Source organism: Prunus dulcis, chromosome 6 (assembly GCF_902201215.1).
Source record: "Prunus dulcis chromosome 6, ALMONDv2, whole genome shotgun sequence".
In the NCBI taxonomy this organism is placed as follows: Eukaryota; Viridiplantae; Streptophyta; class Magnoliopsida; order Rosales; family Rosaceae; genus Prunus; species Prunus dulcis.
The window spans coordinates 2,537,802-2,561,125 of record NC_047655.1 but is presented as its reverse complement, the minus strand read 5'-3'; the positions used below and the strand labels follow the sequence as shown (position 1 = coordinate 2,561,125).

At 34.9% G+C, this 23,324-nt stretch overlaps 1 protein-coding gene and 1 long non-coding RNA gene across 4 annotated transcripts; one reads left to right on the top strand and one right to left on the bottom strand.

Annotated features, from left to right (window-relative positions):
• Positions 1-371: 371 nt before the first annotated feature.
• Positions 372-2,621, bottom strand: LOC117630651. Of its 2 annotated transcripts, none has more exons than XM_034363350.1 (4): positions 2,340-2,621; positions 971-1,149; positions 603-770; positions 372-483 (listed from the first exon to the last, which is right to left on the bottom strand). In XM_034363350.1, exons 2-4 carry the CDS (start codon positions 1,097-1,099, stop codon positions 388-390), a joined length of 393 nt encoding a protein of 130 aa, XP_034219241.1. In that variant the 5' UTR covers positions 1,100-1,149; positions 2,340-2,621; the 3' UTR covers positions 372-387. The 2 variants fall into 2 exon arrangements, with proteins under 2 accessions (XP_034219241.1, XP_034219240.1); XM_034363349.1 differs by having other exon boundaries at positions 971-1,121; positions 2,340-2,619.
• A 17,795-nt stretch (positions 2,622-20,416) lies between these two features.
• Positions 20,417-22,828, top strand: LOC117629897. Of its 2 annotated transcripts, XR_004586171.1 has the most exons (3): positions 20,417-20,680; positions 21,266-21,466; positions 22,545-22,828. It is a non-coding gene; the product is annotated as an uncharacterized LOC117629897 (long non-coding RNA). The 2 variants fall into 2 exon arrangements; XR_004586170.1 differs by lacking the exon at positions 22,545-22,828 and having other exon boundaries at positions 21,266-21,772.
• Positions 22,829-23,324: the final 496 nt, after the last annotated feature.

The following is a 23,324-nucleotide window of genomic DNA, read 5'->3' as shown; positions in this document are numbered from 1 at the left end:
ATAATGCATTTTAAATGGGATGGCTAATCAGGTGAAATGCTTGCCAAACAACCAGCATAGGTAAGAATATTAGGTGCACCTCCCATAAACTCTTTCTATCAGTGCAAGAACTAGCTATTTCAATAATCTGTTGTTCTGTGAGCTTGTTTAATTCAATGTTGGATTGTAATTATTATCACACTATTGCCCCTGAATTTTCCATCTCTGTCGATAACAAGTGTTGCACAATCCATCTTTGAGTGCAAAAAGTAACGAAAACTAATTTATACGAGGTAATTAACCTAGTAAGTAATCAACGAGGTAGAATATAGCTGTTGTTGTAGTGTGACAAAATTTCATCGAAAGATTCACAATATGCAAAAAATAGACAGGAAGGCAGACTTGCCCTTAGCACACCTGGAAATGAAGAATGGTTGATTTCACTGATCTAGCATTTCTTCTGAACTCATAATATAAAGATCCTTTCTTTGTATCTTTGCCATCCTGTTTGCCAAAGAGAACAGAATCATGATCAAGTTACTCTTAGTAGTTAAAACTGACAATTCCACATCACTGAATCAATTTGATAACGTCTAAAAGAAAATGGAAACAGTAATCTTTACCTTCCCTGACCCTTCTCCAGAATTAGGAATGTTTTCATAATTCTTGTATTGTTCTAACCTAGTTTGCCGGTATTTTTCTCTAGTAATGCTAAGTCTATCCCAAGGAATACCTTGGATGTCTTTTCCTTTTCTTGCTTGAGCAGCAGTTGTATCAGCTGCTTTGCTATTCTGCACGAGGTTCATAGAATTATTCATATTTATTAACAAAACTAACCACAGAGAAACTTGAAACATACGACACCCATAAAAAATTCTAATAATGTGAACACAGACCCATATCATAAAGAGGAGTAATATTATAAATAACAATATCTACTGAAGCTGTGAATATGTCATATATCTCATAAAGCAATAGGTATGTCACAAACCAAGTACTCATATTCATCAACATCAGAATCTGAGCCGCCCATTTCTCTACCACGAAACTCGTCATCCATATCATCATCTACATCTTCCATTTCGTATTCATCTTCCACGTATCCAGCGTAATGGGACATATTTTTCCTAACAATGCCACAACTAGCACCAATAGAATTCGAGCCAGTTACTTAAGAATCAGAAAAGAAGCAAAATAAATCAACCTTGCAAACACAAAAGTGAAAAGTTTGAACCAGTAAGTTAACAAATTAATTACTCATGTTATTGTGCCATTGCTAAAAACTAGGAATAAGATAATCAAGAAAATGATCGCCACTAAATAACAGAAACATGCCTAATGGAGTAATACACATGGGAGTGGCTGCGGTACACAAGTCGTTCAAGGAGTACTTAATGTAATTTATCTATACATATCACAGGGCATGCGAGCTTGACTACAATATGCGAGTCCCTGAGTTAATGTTCAATTTAATTGGATATCATAAATATGTGGCACTCAGTGTCTCAAACTGCACAAAACTCGCCGACCGATATGGGCTATAGCAATACAAGTTCTGTCCAATACAAGAAAAAGGAGTCTGTAAAGGCTGATATAAAATTCAATGTCAAAAGTAACAATCAAGCACCCAAACACGAATCTCATCCTTGATCTTTGAAGGGAGTAAAACACTTGATAACACCATCTAAAGGTAGCTCATTGGGGAATATAACCAGCATTGCAAAATTATTTCTTAGTACCAAAAATTGAAACTCTAATTTTCAAGGCATCAATTAGCAAAACATAAGTTTGAAGGCATCAACTTGACAGAACCCTCAGCTCCTTAATTTTAATTTTAATTTTTATCTTCCCATTTTCTTCCTTCCCCTTGAGCTAAAAAATCTAGTTTAAATACTCACCATTGCACATAAAACAAGCAAATGAAAATTCATGATTCTCCCTGGTTGGAGCAAATTGATTGTAGATGTGTTGTTAATTAACACATGCATCAGGCAAATAAAAAGATTTCTTTACCAAAACCCTAATTAGAAAGTAGAAAAGGTGAAGAATCCCAAATTGTAGTTGCACTCAGAAATCAATTAAAAAGACACATAAAATCGAAAAATTAAAAATCAAAAGAACAAAAAACAAAAGGCACGAATTCTGAAAACTGTCGCACCACACGACGATCAACAAGCTTAACAAAATGCCAAAAAAAGAAAAAGAAAATTGGGGGTTAACAAGGACAAAACAGACAAACCCAAGAATTGAACACAAAAAATAAACCAATCGGAAAAAAAAAATATATATATATATATAACAAGAAGATTGATACTCACGCAAAGAGAAGAACACAACAATAATAAAAATGAAAAATTCACCTCTCGTATTTTCGGGAATTGAGAAGTTTGGAAGGAGCTGCTGTTCGGATCTGGAAATCCCCAAATTGAGAAATTGAATCCCAACCCTAACCAAGAAATTCAGATCGGAGGAGAAGAGAGAAGATAGATAGAGATGGAGTTAGGAGGGAGGGGGGGGTGGGGGGGAGAAAAAGTGTGTGCAAATTTTATCTCTATCCACTGGTTTTCGGATTGTCGTGCGAATGAGAAAGAAAGGTTGAAGGGAACCTTGCGAAAAGGACGTGCTTGTTTTTTTTCTTCCTCTTTTTTCTTCTGTTGTTGTTCGTATTTGTATGTATTTGTTTTAATTTTCAGATTTGTGTCAATTTTAAAGTCGGTTACATATTTCTACAGATGTTGGCTTTCTATTTTTGGACTTCGGCTGCACCCAAAATACAAAAACCCCAATAGTCAGTCAAAAATTCCAAAATTTAGGGTCCAGCCCAATTGCTTTTATGCCCCATTTCCTTCGCTTTCCGATTCAAATTGACCCAAATACAAGACCTCTCTCACGTCATATCGCTAAAAGAGATGTTGGAAGAGTGAAGGCCAACTAAAAATTAGAGATTGATAGCCTTGCCCTTGGTTGAGAAAGATGCAATGGAATTGACACTCATATTTGAGTAAGAACATTATAAGCGCAAGCTTGTTGTATTAGAGTAGGATTTTTTCACAGTTAAAAGGAAAAGACGAAATCATGAGTGGAATATATAACACAGTTAAAAGAAAAATGAAAAGAAATTCATTCTTAATAGTATGTTGAAAGTTGACAAGGGTTACTATAGTGGTTGTGGCCCTCTTCCTTTCTCATGCTTGGCACTCGGGATTGAAACTCTAGAATTTCTTTCTTTCCAATGTAATAAAAAAAAAGAAGCCAATACCAAATAAATTGTCAATTTTTTAGGATTTATAATGTTTTCATAGACTAACGTCTCAACATGACAAATGAACTATAAAAGAAAACAGTATAACATATTAACCACATATTTATACAATATTACAATTATATTAGATAGGGGGTTTCCGAAGTTTCTCCAAATGAGCCAACCCTTGTGAGCTCATTATCTGCCTGTGCTCATTTGGGAGCTTTAGACCAAGGGAAATGGATCCGTGCATATGCTGATAAAATTGGAGCTAAGATTAGTGTAACTCTTGGAACTGTTTGTTTTTTTTCTTTTTCCCTCTTTTGTTGTTGTTGTTCGTATTGTATGTATTTGGGTGTTGTGTTTATTTATTTTAATTTTCAATTGAAATTGACCAACAATGTTGTAAGATATTGTCTCCCCAAAAAATGGGGTTTAGTACAACACCCCTCTCACGTGCTAATCACATGATTGTATATTGTGAGAAGAGAATTGATTGTTACCCAAGTGATCGATAGCCTTGCTTGAGAAAGATGCAATGGAATTGAAATAGATGGCATGGTCCATGAATTTGAAGCAGAGACTATTAATCATGGCAAGCACAATGAAATCTACAAGATGTGGGGGAAGGACACAAGCTTTTTGGCTAAATTGATGATGATACCTTCATTTGTCGCAGAGACAGGATGCAATCTGCTTCAGGATAATGATTTTTTTTCAACCAATTTCAATTTCTATTGCTAAAGTTTAAACCTTTGCCTATTGTGCAATGGCTGCGATGGTCATTTGGTCAGTTTGATTTGAATTTCATCCAATTCAGGTAATTTTTTTAATTTAAAAATGTTGTTGTCTCCTCCTCCTGGGAAGATGTAGTAGTTAAGGGAGATATTGTTATGAGGAGCTAGATCCAGTGGATCAAATAATATTAATCAAATTCATACGCAACCACGAATGTGGACGTGCGTACACACTTGTTGGCATGTGTCTTTTTTGTGTGTACGGAACGGAAGTTGTATTGTCTGACAAAATATACATGCAATTTTCAATCCAGGAGATGAAAAGGAGGAACAAAGATAAGTTAATGGAGGAAGCCCCCAAGTGTTGAAGTTGGAAATGGACATTTTCAGCAATATTTGCATATGTCTGAGGTGAGTGAACGAGTTTACCCAATCAGATTCCATGACCACCAAAAAACCAACACATATTGCATGTTTTTCTTTATTCTAGAGAATGGCCAACCTCTTAGATACTTTTTTTTTCTTCTTCTTATTGTTATATTGTTTAAAGCATGCCGTTTGTTCTGAACATATATTATTGATTTTTGTAGATATTACCATCCTTCTAATGGTTGTTGTAGCACTGATGCATTCGTTCATTTTCTACTCTATTTTGTAGTGTTATTCCAAAAACTGTAAGAATCTATTTGCATGATATGACATCTTTTCTTTTTATCCTCTCTTATTTCAAAAAGACAAGTAAAAGTAGATAGGCTGACTAGTATCCAGGAAGTGGACTCCATGCGCAGCACATTGTGATCTTAGTATCGTCTCTTATTACAAAAACATAAGTAATAATGGATAAGCTGACTAGTATTAGGAAGTGGACTCCATGCGACATCTCCAATGCCCAGCACACTGTGATATTTATATCGTCTCTTATTACAAAAACATAAGTAAAAGTACATAGGCTGACTAGTATCTAGAAAGTGGACTCCCATAAGGCATTTCCAATGCCTAACACATTTTTAACCTTGCGTATCCTTACAAATATTTTTTTTCCATAAGTTTCTCCTCTAGAATTCTGGGCTCTCTAGTATTGTTTTCCCTTAAATATTACATGGCCAGTTAGACACATCACGTGGAATCCCTAACTGTATCCACAATTATGGCACCAACTCCAAACATCTTCCCCACATGTCAGACATGTCCTTCCATAAAATTTTTGGGTGTCCAAGATACCCTATAGTTAAATAGAATTTGCATGAGCAACGAGAACCCATAGGATTCAAGTTTGCACATGAGTTTTGGCCATAGGAGCCAAAGCCAACCCTTCCAATTCAATGGACATCAACCTTATATTCACTGTCCACACTATGATGGATTATGGCGATGTTAAATTAAGCACTTTTTCCCACAATGTTTTACTTTTACGCAATTGGTGTTGAAATTTGTTGTGGACTAAAAAGACAAACATTTGTTTTTATTTGTAATATTGTTATTGAAATTTGTTGATTAGAATTTATATGCAAAGCTTGCCACATTTCATTTTTCATTATCCACACCAAGAAGGGCCAAAACGATTACAAGACTGCTAGCTAAGGGTGGAATCCGTTCGGTAACTGACCTGATGGGCTCCAACAGATAACCGATCGAGGGTGGCCTATATACCCAACAGTGAAATCGCTGCTGACATTGTCGGTTTATCGGATTTCGGTTGAACCGAAACCATCGGTCGGAATGGTTTGGCGACGGTAAGGAACGAGATAGATCGATAGATAGAGAAAAAGAGGAGGAGAAGAAAGAAAATGAGGAGATGAAGATGAAGGTCGGCGGTAACAACGGCGAAGAGGAGAGAGAGGGAAGAGGAGGAGAAGAAGAAGGGTGGTTGTGGCGAAGACAAGAAGGGAGATGGAGGAGGAGGAGGAGAAGAGGAGATGGTGAGATGAACTTTGAAGGCGAATGGTTGCAGCAAAGAGGAGAGAGAAGGAGGAGAAAAGGAGATGAGCTCATGAGGGGGATGAAGAAGATGACAACTGGAGAGAAAAATGAAAAGAAGAAGATGAGAATAGGGTCTGGAATTGAAAAGATGATAGGGTTAAAAACCCTAATTTTTTATATAATATAGATCACTATCTATCACATACCCTATTTCTTTCTCGTTTCTACCATTATATTTCAATAAATCTCTTTGGAAACTATTAAATATTCTTGTTGTACAAAGACTCAATAAGAAAGCTAGTTTGACGAATGTTAATTTGGTTCGGTGAACCGTCGGTTTGGATTTCCTCAATCGTGATCGATACAATTTGCTACGGTTCAATTCGATTTGTAAACCTAAAACCAAAACTTGATTAACAAATGCCAAACTGACCGGTTCAATTCAGTCCAGTTCGGTCGATTTTACGGTTTTCCAATAAGAAGTGCCAGCCCTACTGCCAGCCCATTTGGAACAAGACAAACAAAACTTCAAATTTTTAAAATTAATAAATAATAATAAACCAAAACTCACTCGGAAAGGTCCAAATTTAAAGAAATTACAAGTCAAAGCACTTTGACTTGAAGCCAACAAACTGCCAATTAAATCTCTTCGTGGCCTCATCCTCGATATAACAGGGCCTTTAATTTGGATTACCATTTTTGTTACTATTTTTTATTTTTTATTTTTTATTTTTTATTTTTTTTGAGATAGAGGAAAGAATAAATGAATAAGAATGTATGAACAGAGTGGATGGGTGGTAGAAATTTTATGGTGTGCAGTCGTTTTTATGTGCTTACTCGCCACAACTCCAAGGGTCTCCAAGTTCATTGGAGAAATAATGTTGCCTGCAAAACTTGCACAAACCATCTTTGAGTGAAAAGAGTAACGAAAACTAATTTATACGAGGTAATTAACCTAGTAAGTAATCAATCCATGAGGTAGAATATAGCTGTTGTTGTAGTGTGACAAGAATTCATCGAAAGATTCACAATATGCAGAAAATAGCCAATAAGGCAGACTTGCCCTCAGCACACTTGGAAATGAAGAATGGTTGATTTCACTGATCAAACATTTCTTCTAAACTCATAATATAAAGATCCTTTCTTTGTATCTTTGCCATCCTGTTTGCCAAAGAGAAAAGAATCACGATCAAGTTACTCTTAGTAGTCGAAAAAATTGACACTTCCACATCACTGAATAAATTTGATAACGTCTAAAAGAAACTGAAAACAGTAATCTTTACCTTCCCTGACCCTTCTCCGAAATTAGGAATGTTTTCATAATTCTTGTATTGTTCTAACCTAGTTTGCCAGTATTTTTCTCTAGTAATGCTAAATCTATCCCAAGGAATACCTTGGATGTCTTTTTCTTTTCTTGCTTGAGCAGCAGTTGTATCAGCTGCTTTGCTATTCTGCATGAGGTCCATAGAATTATTCATATTTATTAACAAAAGTAACCACAGAAACATAACTAATGGAGTAATACATATGCGAGTGGCTGCAGTACACAAGTCGTTCATGGAGTACTTTAATGTAATTTATCTATACATATCATAGGGCATGCGAGCTTGACTACAATACGTGAGTCCCGAGTTAATGTTCAATTTAATTGGATATCATAAATATGTGGCACTCAGTGTTTCAAACTGTACAAAAAGGGTAAACTAGTTAAACAATATTCATGGAACTTGTAACTAATTTTCAATTCATCACTTATCTTTTTTTTTCTTTCAGAAAATCAAGCATATAATTTTTATTTTTTTTCGCCAATGTCCCCGTGCCATGCCGTCTAAATCCTCTATGTTCTATCTAATTTTCTGTTAAATTATTGGTGGAATAGGGGAGGAAGAGACAAAAGAGAAGAAAGAGAAGAAGAAAAAAAAGAAAAAGAAAAGAAAAAAGAAAGAGTTAAATTTACAAAAAATGCCCCTGAGCTTAACAGGTTAACGGGTATTTGCGAATTTATGCAACATGAATCGTGTGGCTAACGGGTTGACACAATAGCAACACGACACGATAACACAGACCCGAATAATGAATTTTTTTTGCGAATTCATGTCGTGTTATCGTGTAGTGTATGATATTGCCATGTCTAACTAAAAGATAGGGGATTTCCAAATTCGGCAGTAGTTGGCTAGGCCTTTGGTCTTTTACGTCACCAAATTGTTATAGGATGATTAATACTAATACTGATATTATTAATTTAATTAGCTTTATAATTAATATTCTTATTTGTTTTTTAACTGCTCTTTTGTGAGTTTTGATTAGTGGGAAATCGACTGTCCGGCCTATAATTCACACAAAATTTTATGAGAATTTTGAGTCACTGACTCAAAATAAGTACTTTCAGAAGCTCCGAATTCTCATAAAATTTTGAGTCACAAGACTCAAAGACTTCAAGGCTCCAAACAGAACTAATTACTGTTTAGTGTGAAGTGTGCCACTCACTACGACTATTTAGGAGGCACTAAAACACAACTATATAATTTCTACCCACCACCAACCTGCCCCAAAGATTAAGGCTTTTTAGATTTTTTTTCCTTTCCATTTTTTATTTTGCTTATTGATTTTGAGGTTTTCCTTGGAAGATACTCCAGGCGAAACAACCCGATATCTCTCAAATTTTCACAAAATTTAGACTTCAAAATCCAAAAATTATTATTATTTTCTTGTAATATTACCATTTGTAAGCACTAATTAATTAATTAAATAATCATTTCTCTGATTCTTTTTTTTCTGGGATGAAATCTTTTTGGGATTTTCCTATCCTAACAAGGAGAGAGGGAGAAAGGGCAAGAAACCTTGCGAAGTGGGAAGTCTCTCCATGCACGTTTCCAATTTTACCCCTCAGTTTTAACTTTTAATCCCATGTTTATGGCAAGTTTTTTGTTTGGTCAATTTTAAGGCAAGTTAAACAAACCTATAACCAATGGGGTTTAGCCCAGTTGTAAAGGGCAGAGTTTTGAGTTCGAACCTCCATGCCATTTTGGTTGTGTGTATGTGAGAAACTCCCCTCTCCTGTAATTTAGACCATCGTTTATACTAAAAAAAATTATAAAAAAGGCTAATCCTAAATGTATGTATGTCACTGTGAGTGGGATTTTACGAGCAATGATTTTAAAATTGGGCTTATGCATTATCTAACCAATTAACAGCTCTTAAACTCTTTTATTTTGATAGAACAAAGTCTATTATATTGGTTTTGAATTTGATATATATAAAAAAGCGTGAAAGATATTGGTTGTGATAGAGAAAAGAATTCATTACTTTGGTACATAGGATTTTTTGTGTCAATGGTTTTCTCTATAGGTCACAAAGTTTTATTTAAAGAGATATTTAGTGATATACCCATTTCTAGCACTAATATTATAAATAAACCCTACACAATTGAATTCCTATAAACAAACCCAAAAAAAACCCAAAAAATGATAGCTAGCCTTATTAAATTTAATATTGATTATTAAATTACTTTGATGCCCTACTGAGTGCTTTGGGTATTTTTATGAGATTTTGGGGTTGGGCTTGTTTTAAGAAATTGATGGCAGTTTTGTAATTTATAAGAAGTTAAAAGCTTTTTTGTTATGTTGTAAATGGACTTTGGGTGTGTTTCTAAAGTCCATTTTATATAGGGTATTTTTATAATTTTGGGCCCCATATTGGGTATAATAGTGAATCTCCCTTATTTAAATCCTTGTATATCATTAAAATATTTCACGCTTACAAATTAAAAGATTACAAGCTAAGCTTGGCATATCTTTTCTTAATTTGGATGGAGAAAATTGTGTGAAGGAATTCATTACTTTGAATAAACTCCCGAGAAAATGAGAATTGATGACTAACCATCATTCAAGAGTTTATCCAAATCAAGGTAATGAATCATTTCACACATTTTCTCTATCAAAGCCAAAAAGATATGCTAAACTTGCAATCTATTAAATAATAATTACCTTTTATTTAGGCTTGAAAACTTTTATGACATACATGATTTTCAAATTAGAACTTCAAGGGAAAAATAGGATACATGGACATGGTATGTTCTATGTTGGGAGGACAGTGCCATTTACAAAAATAGAACATACCATATGGTATATTTATTTACTTTCAACCATTATCTTCGTGACTCCATTCTTCACACGAATCATAGACGCAAGTATTCTTCTAACAATAATTTGGTTCTTCCTTTGTAACATGATTATAAAAATAAAAAAAATATTCTTTAAAATTGATGGGTTGATAATTTAGTACTTGTCATGTTCTAATTAGTTTTTTTATTTTTTTTATTTTTATGCTTAATTGGTTATTGGTTGATATTAGATGGATGGATTCATAATTTTCATGGCTACAATATATTATCTCTAATCACAGTGTTTTTTTCTTAATTAAAAAGGTTATTATCCCAGTTTTTGCTTATGTTAGACGGTTATGAGGAAATTTGAGAGCAAAAAGTTGAGTTTGGAGTTTCATGAACGCGTAATTAAATTAGTAATATTATTTAAGGATTGACTAAACAACACTTTATGCCAATCAAAACTCAGTTTATGTTTCCCAGTTGGGCATAAAAATATATAATCTGTTTGAATATTATTAGAGTTCGGAAAAAAGGTGTGATAAATGGATTAATTCCTTCTGCAAATAATCAAAATTCCATAACGAGGCAGCTTTCATGCTCAATCTTACAAGCTAGTCCATTTCAAATATGAAAACAATTATAAAGTCCCTTTCGTGGTAGGTAAATTAAGTGCTTGAGGTCATGCCAAATTGCCAATGTCTGCCCTTTTAAATAAAAACTATACCATAATTTTGTCTATATCTTCCTCTAAAATAGGTGTTCATGGATGTTAAGCACATGACTCATAGAAAGGCATTGCAAATCTTTTAATTTTAATCCCAATCGAAAATATTTGAGGAATATGCTACTCGATTTAAATAGACATAGTGTGTATCATAATTCCATATTCATTAGTATTTTTGTGTGCTTGTTCGGTGCATTGTGTTGAATTTTCACACATAACGTAACATTGTAAAATTCGTCATAAATTGGCTACTTATATTATCAATATATTGCTATAAATTAAAGTAATATCTTTGTATTGTGTCAATTTGTAAAAAGAGAAAATACAATTCTTTATACTTAGTGTATTACGCAAAATTGAACACTAGAATAAGAACTTATTATGAGACACACTAATCCAACTTTTCTTATTATGAGACACACTTATTATGAGCACTAATTAATTAATTAATTATTTCTCTAATTTTTCTTTTTGGGATGAAATCTTTTTGGGATTTTCCTACCCTAACAAGGAGAGGGAGAAAGGGCAAGAAACCTTGCAAAGTGGGAAGTCTTTCTGGGGTTAGTTTCAAAATCCGTGCTTATCGCCATCTCTTATTTTAATGCATGTCATTATTATCCCTTTTAATTATTTTTTTCCACAACCAAACGACACTATAGTCTCTCTATCAGTAATTAGTAATCACCGGAGAAAATTTTGCAATTGATTTCCTCTATCTTTTTGTTTCCACGCGGTTTCTCAACCCTTTCAATGGCCTCCATGCACGTTTCCTCTATCTTCTTATTTCTTCTATGAGAGATCTTTCTATTCAGGGTTTACGCTTTCCGTTCAGACACATACACACACTCCTTTTCTCTTTAGGTAAGGAACCCCCCTTTTTGGTTTTGTTAGAGGCCATGGACAATGGCATTATTTAGGACCGAACGGCCAGGAAGATGTGCTCATAATCGTTTCTATTATCTGTATTATTAGATTTTCATTGATGTCAACTTAATTACAGGCCATGGCTGTTCGTTCTGTGCTTGGAAAGCTGGGTAGGAGTAGATTTATTCACAACAATGAAAGACTTACCATGGCTGGGAGTTCTCCTACTGTTTGTTCCTCTCCTCATCATCCTTTTGATTATTATGGGGTCGTCCATGATCAAAAAAGAAACCCTTTTCTTCATGGATCGCTTATGAAAAAGGTGGTGTATATTAATTATGTTAGTTATTTCCTTCATATTCATTGCAATTCAATTCAAATATCAAGTGTTGATATAGACTCATGATTCAATTCACAGCCAGTTTATTCTCATCATTTGGATTTTGGAGGACTAGGACCTGCTCGTTTCGCCACCGAAGAGTTGAGGAAGAAAAGGGTTTCTTTTTTTCTTTTTCCTTAATTTTTCTTTAGTACATATGCTTTCCTACAATATATACAAGATTTAGTTGTTCCTAAGAAGCTAATGGTTTTGTGGATTAATTATCATTGACATATTTAATATCTATCTAATGATTTGGCTTCTCTTATAGAATATTAAACTACAGTCTGTGAGAGTGCTGAGGGTGGTAGTGATGAAAGATTATGAGTCACCACGATATATTTCTTCCTATGATCTATCGTTGGAGGCAGATGATGCCGGTGTTATGAGATATTTCGAAGTAGAAGTTTCGGTTAATTCCAGCAATGACATGTGGTTGGAAGAATGTTATCTTCTCGTTGATAATCAAAAGCCAATAAGATTATATCATTACCTAGGTTTGCTATGCCTGCTTGATTATGCATCTAAACTAGTTCTATTTATCACAATCAATCCAAAAACGTGTGAATTAATGTTACATATTGATGAATGAATGGAATTTATTTTTGCTTGAAACAGACAACTTTTTTGGTGCATATGCGGAGGCTCGACAGCAGGTATTATTGGGTACGTTGTTGACTATTATTATATATGCATTAAATATGTTTGCTTAGTATGTGGAAGTTATTATTTATTTATCAATTTACACCCAAATATTTCATTGTTGCACCCTCATGGAATAATGTTCAATTACTGTAGATCACCAACGCAAATTACGCAACGACACCAGAGGGTAACGTGCGTGACTACTTCAAGGGGAAAACTAGCATACATGCAGACATATATCTCTACTTTCAAATAATCCCCAAGTTTTCTATAGTCGTAAGGTAGTTGAATGAAATACTAAATTATTATGGACTATACTCCTTAAGATTGTTGTATAAGAACAAATATCTTTTCAACTATCTATGTTGGTATTTCAATGATCCTTGTTCCTCTATTCTAATTCTAATATAATGGTCACGTATAGCTCGGAAGGAATTTGGATGTTTGATGATTGCGGGGTTCGTTCAATGTGGGAAGCCTAAGGAAGCAATTGTCTATTGACCACGATCAATTGAAGTTGCGGCAGCAACTGTCTCAGAAAGATGTTCATTCTTGCTATATTGACCACGATCAATTAACTTCAGCACCACATTGACAAAGAAAATCCTTTCTGATCTTCCTAGATACTGGTCACCCTGAATATTTTTACCTATGTTTTCTGTAAAAAGAGTAATTCAGTGGAAAGAGGATAAAATAGGCTCAAGCATACAAAGAACAGATGCCATATCATGCAAACAGATTCTTACAGTTGTTCATGCTGTAGGCTCTTCTGGAATGAAACTACCAAATAGAGCAGAAAACGTTCTAATGCATAAGTCCAACGACCACCATTAGAAGGATGGTAATATCTACAAAAACAAAAACCGGTAATGAATCGATAATAGATGTTCAGAACAAGTACCATGCTTTTAACCAATATAACATTGAGTATTTGAGTATACAAACTGTTCTAAGAGGTTGACCAATTTTTCAAAGTGCTCCTGTGCCGAGCTACCAGGCTTTAGCAAATAGACCTGCAGTTCCAGGTATAAAATATCTCATTCTACTATCAAGGAAGAGTTTATACAGGCACCAGTTCATTAACACTGAAAAATGCAGGCATCGGCATATTAAACTTACAATTGATTTTGCAATGGCCCTTGCTGGGGTAACTGTTTTATTGGAGAACAAGAACATTGTGTTTCTTGGAACATGAAAGTTTTATTATATTTCAGTACAACTTTTTGATACATTTGCTACCATTACAAGCTAAGTTACAGTATAATTATCAATTGTAGTGTAGCAAGCATCAGACAAGATGTAATTGTACTTCTTTTATGGCATGACTTGAATATCAGGCAAAATGCATATGTAACCTAACTCTAAGCAAATTCAAGCTTTCTCCAAGGGCTCATTCACTCACCTCAAACATATTTAAGTATCTTTTATAACATGAGAGAGTGAGCGGAACAACTAAGAGTTCAACTATAATCACCTAGATTATGGTTTTATTTAAACACGGGTGTGCACGCGTCTAAAAGCCAAGTTCAATTAAGAGCTCTCACAATTTTAAAGAGCCAAGTTTTTTCCTGAAAGAAATTGTCTGTCTGTCTCTCTCTCTTTTTTTTTTCTAATACGAAAATTCTCTCATGTTACTGGATAAAAACAATATTATTTACTATATATTGATTTCGGATTTTGACCAGATATATGAAGTATAAGCTTTGGATCGATGCAGATAAAATAACCTCAAGCCAAACCTTTTACAAAATCTCAATCAATTCTTGGTCAATAATTTTATTGAAGAGGCTACATGTTACACGTGTAGTAAGGTGCTTAGTATCTCTTCCTCAACACAATTTCTGCTGTTTGTCTTTCTTGGAGCCGCCTTCATGCATTTTTGGTCTGTGGAAATGACAATCTCAGTGCATATGAATCATAAACAGAATGTATAAGCATAATTGCATTTTACAAATTAATATATGGTTAAATTTGTAATGATTAATAATCAAAGTAGGACAGTATAAAATTGTTACCTGTACAATCATATAGTACATCATCAGGTGTTGTGGGTCTCTTAAAAAATAATTTTAACAAACTCCCGTTATCAACATTAAGAAGACCAAACAAGTTTAGCTCCATCGTTTTGTAGCAAAATACATCAACGAATGCTTGGTAAACTTTAACCACGCCCACATCAACTGCCTCCAATGTTAGATAATACAACATATAAGGACCACGCCTCTCGTGCCATGCCTTCAAAACTCTGACAAATTGCAGTTGGGCATTCTAAAACAGAAGGGAGAACATTATGGAGCTTTGGTTTAAGCACTTCTAACCGTAGTTATTCATTACATGTCAGCGGGTTAAATATATTTTTAAGATGTAACATACATGCGATTCAATAACTGAGATAACAAGTCCTTAATCAATACTTAATATTAAATTCTTAATAGAGCATATATGTCTTCAAACCTTTTGCTTGTTATACTCTTTCACGGCGAAACGGGTAGGAGATATAGTATCAGGATCATCAATAAAACAGGGACATGGAGTAAATCCACCACATGGCTGTTCAACAAGCACAGAAAATTAATACGCACATACAGGAAAAACTGTATATCATTTTTAAATTTGAGAATTTGCAAAAAACCCGTGAAAGATTGTTAAGAATTAGATGCAAAAGTTAATAGTACCACCTCTTCAAAATCGGAACAATATTGCAGATGAAGAACAGGCGGAGGTTTCTTGTGATAGTTGCCAAAAAGAAAAGGATGGCGAGAGGAATAACCATAAGAAGAAGAAGGCTTTGAAGTTGAAAACAAGACATCACGATCAATATTGTAGTTGTTGACTACTGCGCTCCTAATTTGAAAATCCCCAACCCTAACCATGTTTGCTACTATTCTTCCATTGCTATGACAACGTGAAGAATATTTACTCCCCAACTTTCCAACCGCAGACCGAATAGCTGTTGCCATATGCCTCTCCTCTTCTCCAAAACCCTAATCCCCAATCTCAAACCAAATCAAATCATGATATATAAAGAATATTTACTCCCAAACTTTCCAACACAGGACCGAATGGCAAATGTTGCCATAAGCCTTTCCTCTCCTCTCCTCCCCTCCCCTCCCCTCAAACTCTGTATAGATATAATTAATACCCTAAAACCCTAAATCCCAAAACCAAATATTTGTGATGGGCCTTGCATTTTGTTCAAAACAAAATACAAGTGAGGGTCTCTCTCGTTAATTAATAATGGGCTTGGGCATACTGTGGTTTAAGTGCTGCCGTTTTGGTTTTTAGAATACGTGAAGTGGCGACGTTTTAATAGTGTGAGACTGATTGAGAGACCTTTCTCTTTAGGGTTTACGCGTTCAGTTCACACACATTGAGAGACCTTTCTCTTTTTGGTCGTGGGTGATAAGAAAAGAAAGAGAGAGAAGATAAGGAGGAAGGAGGGAGCTAGAGCAAGAAACACATATATGAGTGCACATATCATCCTTAAAGAATTCATAGTTTTTTACAACTTCGCTTCTCCTCTTTTTTTCTTTTTTCTCTAGAAGAAAAACAAAGCCTGCATTATTATTACATACAGCAGGTAATTCATGAGACAAACGTTCATTAAATATTCTGCATAAAGAAATCTCTACTAGCAATTGAACCCATGACTATGAGTCCGCTACAAATATTCTTCGATACCCTAATTATCAGCTTAACAACAATCTTTTCTTCTACCTCCGCATCCATCATGTCTCCAAGCAGTAGAGATTCAATACGTGTCAATATTAGTTGATCCAGATTTAAAAGGCTCAAATTCGGATTTGGTACAGGATTATGCTTCGGTATAGTTTCGGACAGAGGTTTCTTTGATACTAATGAGCGCAGAAGCATGTTCAAAACCTTGAAAAAAAACCATGAGGTCAGAAACCACAAACACTACAGTTGTATTAAAAGAAAAATAAAACAATTGGCAAACAGCATTCAATTACCTCATGAGCTCCTATATTCAAATTCTAAGTCTCCACGATATGTTTCTTCCTATGATCTACTGTTGGAGGCAAATGATGCCAGTATTATGAGATATTTCGAAGTAGAATTTTCAGTTAATTCCAGCGATGACATGTGGTTGGAAGAATTTTATCTTCTCGTTGATAATAAAAAACCAATAAGATTATATCATCACCTAGGTATGCTATGCCTGCTTGATTACGCTGTTGACTATTATTATATATGCATTATGTTAGCAAGATCCTAGTGTAATTGGGAGATTTATTCCTAATATATTTTTCATTGATGCCTACTTAATTACAGGCCATGGCTGTTATCGTTCTGTGCTTGGAAAGCTGGGTAGGAGTAGATTTATTCACAACAATGAAAGACTTACCATGGCTGGGAGCTCTCCTACTGTTTGTTCCTCTCCTCATCATCCTTTTGATTATTATGGGGTCGTCCATGATCAAAACAAAGCGGATCAAAAAAGAAACCCTTTTCTTCATGGATCGCTTATGAAAAAGTTGGTGTATATTAATTATGTTAGTTATTTCCTTCATATTCATTGCAATTCAATTCAAATATCAAGTGTTGATATAGACTCATGATTCAATTCACAGCCAGTTTATTCTCATTTGGATTTTGGAGGACTAGGACCTGCTCGTTTTGCCACCGAAGAGTTGAGGAAGAAAAGAGTTTCTTTTTTTCTTTTTTCTTAATTTTTCTTTAGTACATATGCTTTCCTACAATATATACAAGATTTAGTTGTTCCTAAGAAGCAAATGGTTTTGTGGATTAATTATCATTGACATATTTAATATCTGTCTAATGATTTGGCTTCTCTTGTAGAATATCCAATTGCAGTCTGTGAGAGTGCTGAGGGTGGTAGTGAGGAAAGATTCTGAGTCACCACGATATATTTCTTCTTATGATCTATCGTTGGAAGCAGATGATGCCGGTGTTATGAGATATTTCCAAGTAGAAGTTTCAGTTAATTCCAGCAATGACATGTGGTTGGAAGAATGTTATCTTCTTGTTGATAATCAAAAGCCAATAAGATTATATCATTACCTAGGTTTGCTATGCCTGCTTGATTATGCATATAAACTAGTTCTATTTATCACAATCAATCCAAAAACGTGTGAATTAATGTTACATATTGATGAATGAATGACATTTATTTTTGCTTGAAACAGACAACTTTTTTGGTGCATATGCGGAGGCTCGATAGCAGGTATTATTGGGTATGTTGTTGACTATTATTATATATGCATTAAATATTTTTGCTTAATATGTGGAAGTTATCAATTTACACCCAGATATTTCATTGTTGCACCCTCATGGAATAATGTTCAATTACTGTAGATCACCAACGCAAATTACGCAACGAGACCAGAGGGTAACATGCGTGACTACTTCAAGGGGAAAACTAGCATACATGCAGACATATATCTCTACTTTCAAATAATCCCCAAGTTTTCCATAGTCGTGACATAGTTGAATGAAATACTAAATTATTATGGACTATCCCAAGATTGTTGTATAAGAACAAATTTCTTTTCAACTATCTATGTTGGTATTTCAATGATCCTTGTTCCTCTATTCTAATTCTAATATAATGGTCCCGTATAGCTCGGAAGGAATTTGGATGTTTGATGATTGCGGGGTTCGTTCAATGTGGGAAGCCTAAGGAAGCAATTGTCTATTTAGAGATGGAACGGAAGTGGGCTTGGGTTGGTGGTTTAGGGTTTAGGTTTTCATTGGAGGAGGAGGGGGGAGGATCGGTGGGAATTCTTGAATGTAGATCCATGTTTGTCACATTGGATGCAGTAGTTCAGTTGTCTAGCCATGTAAGCAAATAGAGTGTCCATCCTTCAGTTCATGCCATTCATAAAAGGCATGTAAAACCAAAATTCACTCTATTTATCATAAAAATGTTTTCATCAAGAAAATCTTGGCTAGATAGACGTGTGATTCATCCAAAAATCTTGAAACCCTCAAAGGAATTTGCAGGCTTCCTCTTTGGTTTCATTTGGGCTCATACCTATTTGTTAGGTATATGCAATTTTTTATGAGGTTTGATGACTTCTTTTCTTGAGTTTTTCTAAATATGTTGTTACTTGAGTGTAAGGTATTAAGTTTAAGTATTATTTACCTCAATAAGAGGTTTAAGTTCATGGGTTACCTCATGAAGATGCATTAGGTTCAAGTTTAAGTATTATTTACCTCAAAAATAACAAAAAGATTTTTATTTGGTCAAGACTAAAATTCCACACCAAATATAAATATCAAATGGGAGCTGTTTATCAGTCCTTTCTTGGAACCTTCTTCTTGTATTCTTGGCCCGTGGAAATGACAATCTCAGTGCATATGAAAGTAGTACGATCATAAACAGAATGTATAAGCATAAATGCCTTTTGCAAATTAATATATAGAGCGAGCATGTTTCAAGGCACCGTGGTATATCCATCAGGTCAAGAAACCTTGCAAAGTGGGAAGTCTTTCTTGGGTTAGTTTCAAAATCCGTGCTTATCGCCATCTCTTGTTTAAGGCAAGTTAGAGCAAAAACCTATAGCCATTGGGATCTAGCCCAGTTGAAAAGGGTATTGACTTTCAATCCAGAATTCTTGTGTTCGAACCTCCATGTCATCTTGATTGTGTGCATGTGAGAAATCTCATTCCCCTGTAGTTTAGACTATCGCTCGTACTAAAACAAAAATTATAAAAAAAGCTAACCCTAAATGTATGTATGTGACTGTGAGTGGGATTTTATGAGCAATCACTACAAGAAAAATGTTCTACAACAACATGTCATTAACAACGTACATAGGTTGTGCGTTGTGGAGGGTGGGCTTTCACAACGTGCTGCAATAGTGTGTTGTAGTACATTGAGTTTAACAACGTGTATTTACGGCACGTTGTTGAAACTAAATTTTGGAGATATTTTTGACAACGCACCTTGGCGTGTTGTTGTATATTTAGTTCAACAACACGCATCGCATTGTCAAAACTATATCACTTTCCTATAATTTAAAAAAAAAAAAAAGAAAAAAAAGGGGCCAAAAATTAATATTAAAAAAAGAGCCAAATTTTTTGCGGGAAAAACTCCCTCTCATTCGACCAAAAAAAAGAAACTCCCTCTCTCTCAAAATCTAAAATGTTCTAAACATTTGACAAGCTCTCTACATCTTCTAAGAGTGGCTCCAGCGAAGGAGCCCAGCCCGAGGCAAGGGCAGAAAAAAAAAAAAAAGTCCCTCCAGCGTGCAGCCCAAGCCCGAGTTTGGTGTGGGACCCACCAAATCGGGCCAGCCCGAAGGCCAAACCAGCCCCAGGTCCAAAACGAGGTTGCTGACGTCACGCTGACGTCAGTACAGTACCGCTACAGTATCCGAAGTGCTACAGTGCCGCTACAGTACCACTAAAAGTCCACGTGTCGCACTCTGAGCTCTCCGATCAGATTTTTTTTCTCCAATCCAACGGCAGCCAATTTTTGTGCAATAAAAAAATGAAAAAAATTGAATTTTTTTTTTTAAAAAAAACCAAAAAAATACTCTTTTTTTTTCTATAAATACCAAAAAATTTTCCGATTGAGATATGAATTTTATAATAAATATTGATATGTACGAACCCAAAAATATTATCCAAAAATATTATCTAAATTAATTATTTTTATTAAAACATTTGTGAAAAAAAACAAAAAAATGAATAGTAATTGCCCTTAGTTAGGGCAACGGGTGGAGACACAATTTACTATTTGCAAGGGCAAGCACTATTCACGTGAATAGTGTTTGCCCTAGCTCCACCCTTGCCATGGCTAAGGGCAAACGGGTGGAGTTGCTCTAAAAACTCTCTATCCATCGTCACAACCCAAAATTCCATCAAAGACCCACGAAATCTAAACTCTAACCATCCCTCAAGCCTCCATGGCAGAAGCTCTCTCTCTCTTTCTCTCTCTCTCTCTCTCTCTCTCTCTCTCTCTCATCAGTAACTTTTAGGGCTGGGCATCTGAGGACCGCCCTCGCCGCCTACTCGATGTCACACGCCACTGCACAGATGCAGACCATTGTCTCGCTCTGATATGTAGTTGCTCATCTTCGATATCTGCAATCGGGTAATTGAGTTCCCTTTTTGTCCTTGTTACTGAAGATTAGGGATTAATTTTCATTTGGGTTATGTTTGATTTGTAGCTTATTTATATCTTCGATTTGCTTTATATGAATTCTTGTGTATAACCTAAATTGTAAATTTTTACAAAGGCATTAACAGATAAAGGGTTTTCGAATGGTACAAATCTCCTGGGTTTATTTATTTATTTATTTTCTGTTCTTTGTATTTTCTATATTTTTTTTTTGTCTTGCCATTTTGTTGAATCTTGTGTGTTATTTCACCTTCAGAGGAGAGATTTATAAAGTACTATGAGAGTTTAACTGAAGAAGAGACATGTATGTGTACATGTATACTATTTATTTTTAGAATCAGAGGAAGATGAGAAAGTACTATGAGTATTGGGTTATCTTTATCACTTCTAAACACTCCAAACTGAGCTCAATACAACTTGTCTGTCTAACTGTAGTTAAAGTTTTCTACTTGAAGAATTATACATATTGGGTTTTCAAGTTTTCTACCTGGTATAATATTTATTGTTACTGTAATTATACATGCTTTTCTCATGAGGTCCCATTTTGGTGATGGATAGACAAGCGTGAGGAGATGGAGGACTCATGAGCCAGAGTTACATCCCTACTTTGTACATGGAGATTTATGGGAGTCTTTCAAGGACTGGAGTGCGTACGGTGCATGGGTCACAAAATGGGAGTGACTCTGTTATGTACTATGTTCCTTATTTGTCTGCTATTCAGCTCTATGTAGACCCATCAAAGCCCTCCACAAGAATAAGGTCAACAATATTGTAAACACAAGACTTTCAATCAATTCAGTCTGTGATTTTTCTGCTTAAGCACTCTGGATTATAGTTTATGTTTGCAGCTGCTAACTCTGGTGCAATGTTCATTCCTTAATGTTTCTGTTCATCCTTTATTGTGTATAGTTTATGGGTTCACATAGATGTCATTTTTTGGGGAAAATCTTGAGGAAATTTGAATTTAGTGACTGAAGCAGATGGAGCATGCTGTGCATTTTGGTGTGATTAATTTTTTCATTATCATTGTTGGATTCCTTGCACTTCTATTGAGGTTGTTATATATGATCTGTTTGTTGAGTCACTCTCTGAGATTTAGTTGCCTACTTACCCTGATTACATCTGTCTATTACAATGTCCTGAATCTTGGTTGTATTTGTATGTTAAAATGTTCTATTAATGTCTTCATTTACTGGCCCTTCACTTGTAGCTTAAAAACTGTTTTACAAAATCCACCATTTCTTTGAATGGAATGGTCAAGGCGATTGTGGATACCACTTGGTTGGTTGGGTTACAATTTGTTTTAAATGTTGCTGAATCTTGCAGTATATGGGGAAATGGAGGTGATAATAGGTAGTGGGAAAGATGTATTTTGAAATTAGATTGTGAAGAAGAATTATGGTAGTGTAATGGGGGTTGGTCTGTTTATCAGGTGAGGCATCTGTTTATCAAGTGAGGCATCTTATAGGCAGTGGATGACAAGATCTTTAATGTGATGCATGGTGCGGTACTTGTATATAGTGTTACTTTGTGGTAAAGTGAATGTCTTACAGTTTTTGGCATAATCTCACCTTGACTTGGCAAAATGTTGCCCAGAGTTGCATGCTAATAGCTAGTTTGTACAAGAATAGATATGTGCAGTAAAATCTCCGAAAAGAATTATATATATATATATATATATTCATAGCTTTTCATGGAGATACATTATAGGTTATGCAAGTATTTCTTTTGACAGTAGACTTCTTAGCAATTGGAATAATTTGTTATTATTTATTTTATTATTTTGGTTATGTCTATTTTTTTTATTTGCTCATAGCCTTCTGGAATTTTTTACCAGATGATGACACGGGAGCAAAATCACAATCAAGTGAGTTTCCATAGGTGCACCATTCTTGCTTCGATGCTCGATTCTTGGATCTCTTCAGGTGCTTCAAGACTTTGAAATGTAACTAATCAGTTTGCTAGACCATGCTTAACAAAATGTTGAAGTTTAATTACTCTGGTAGTACAATTTCCCTTAATTTCCATTTGGACAAATGTAACTTGACAATGGATTTGTTGATCTTTCTAATATGTTTGGAGCTATTTTTTTTCTTAATGAAAACTCTCTATTCCGGGCTATCTTATGGTTGAAAAGGAAGAAAATAGTTATACTTGGATAGATTGTATTGTTATAATGTAATTCTAAAAGTAATATTAAAAGTAATAATATTTAATATCATAACGTGCAAAGAGTGTTGTTGAAATGTAAAACAACAACACGCGCATGAACATTGTCAATCAGACATACAACAACACGCAGAACACGTTGTTGTTCTATACTTTCACAACATGCGCACGTTGCCATTACTGGTGTTTACAACACGCGATCAAATCAAGGACAACATGCAAAGCGCGTCATTGAAAGTCATGAAGCTTTTAACGACACCGGCTTCAACAATGTGAGCCGTGTGTTGTCAATACATTTTCACAACGCACAATGTGAGTTGTTAAATGACTTTTTTCTTGTAGTGAATGATTTAAAATTGGGTCAAGTCCATTGCTTATGCATTATCTAACCAATTAACAGCTCTTAAACTCTTTTATTTTGATAGAACAAAGTCTATTATATTGGTTT

Bases quoted from the DNA above. Each gene is read 5' to 3' on its own strand.
- LOC117630651 (XM_034363350.1), bottom strand. From the start codon at position 1,099: ATGTCCCATTACGCTGGATACGTGGAAGATGAATACGAAATGGAAGAT. The intron at 771-970 runs GTTTGTGACATA...AACCTCGTGCAG, and splicing joins TTGATGAATATGAGTACTTG to AATAGCAAAGCAGCTGATAC. The intron at 484-602 runs GTAAAGATTACT...TTTGGCAAACAG, and splicing joins CTGGAGAAGGGTCAGGGAAG to GATGGCAAAGATACAAAGAA.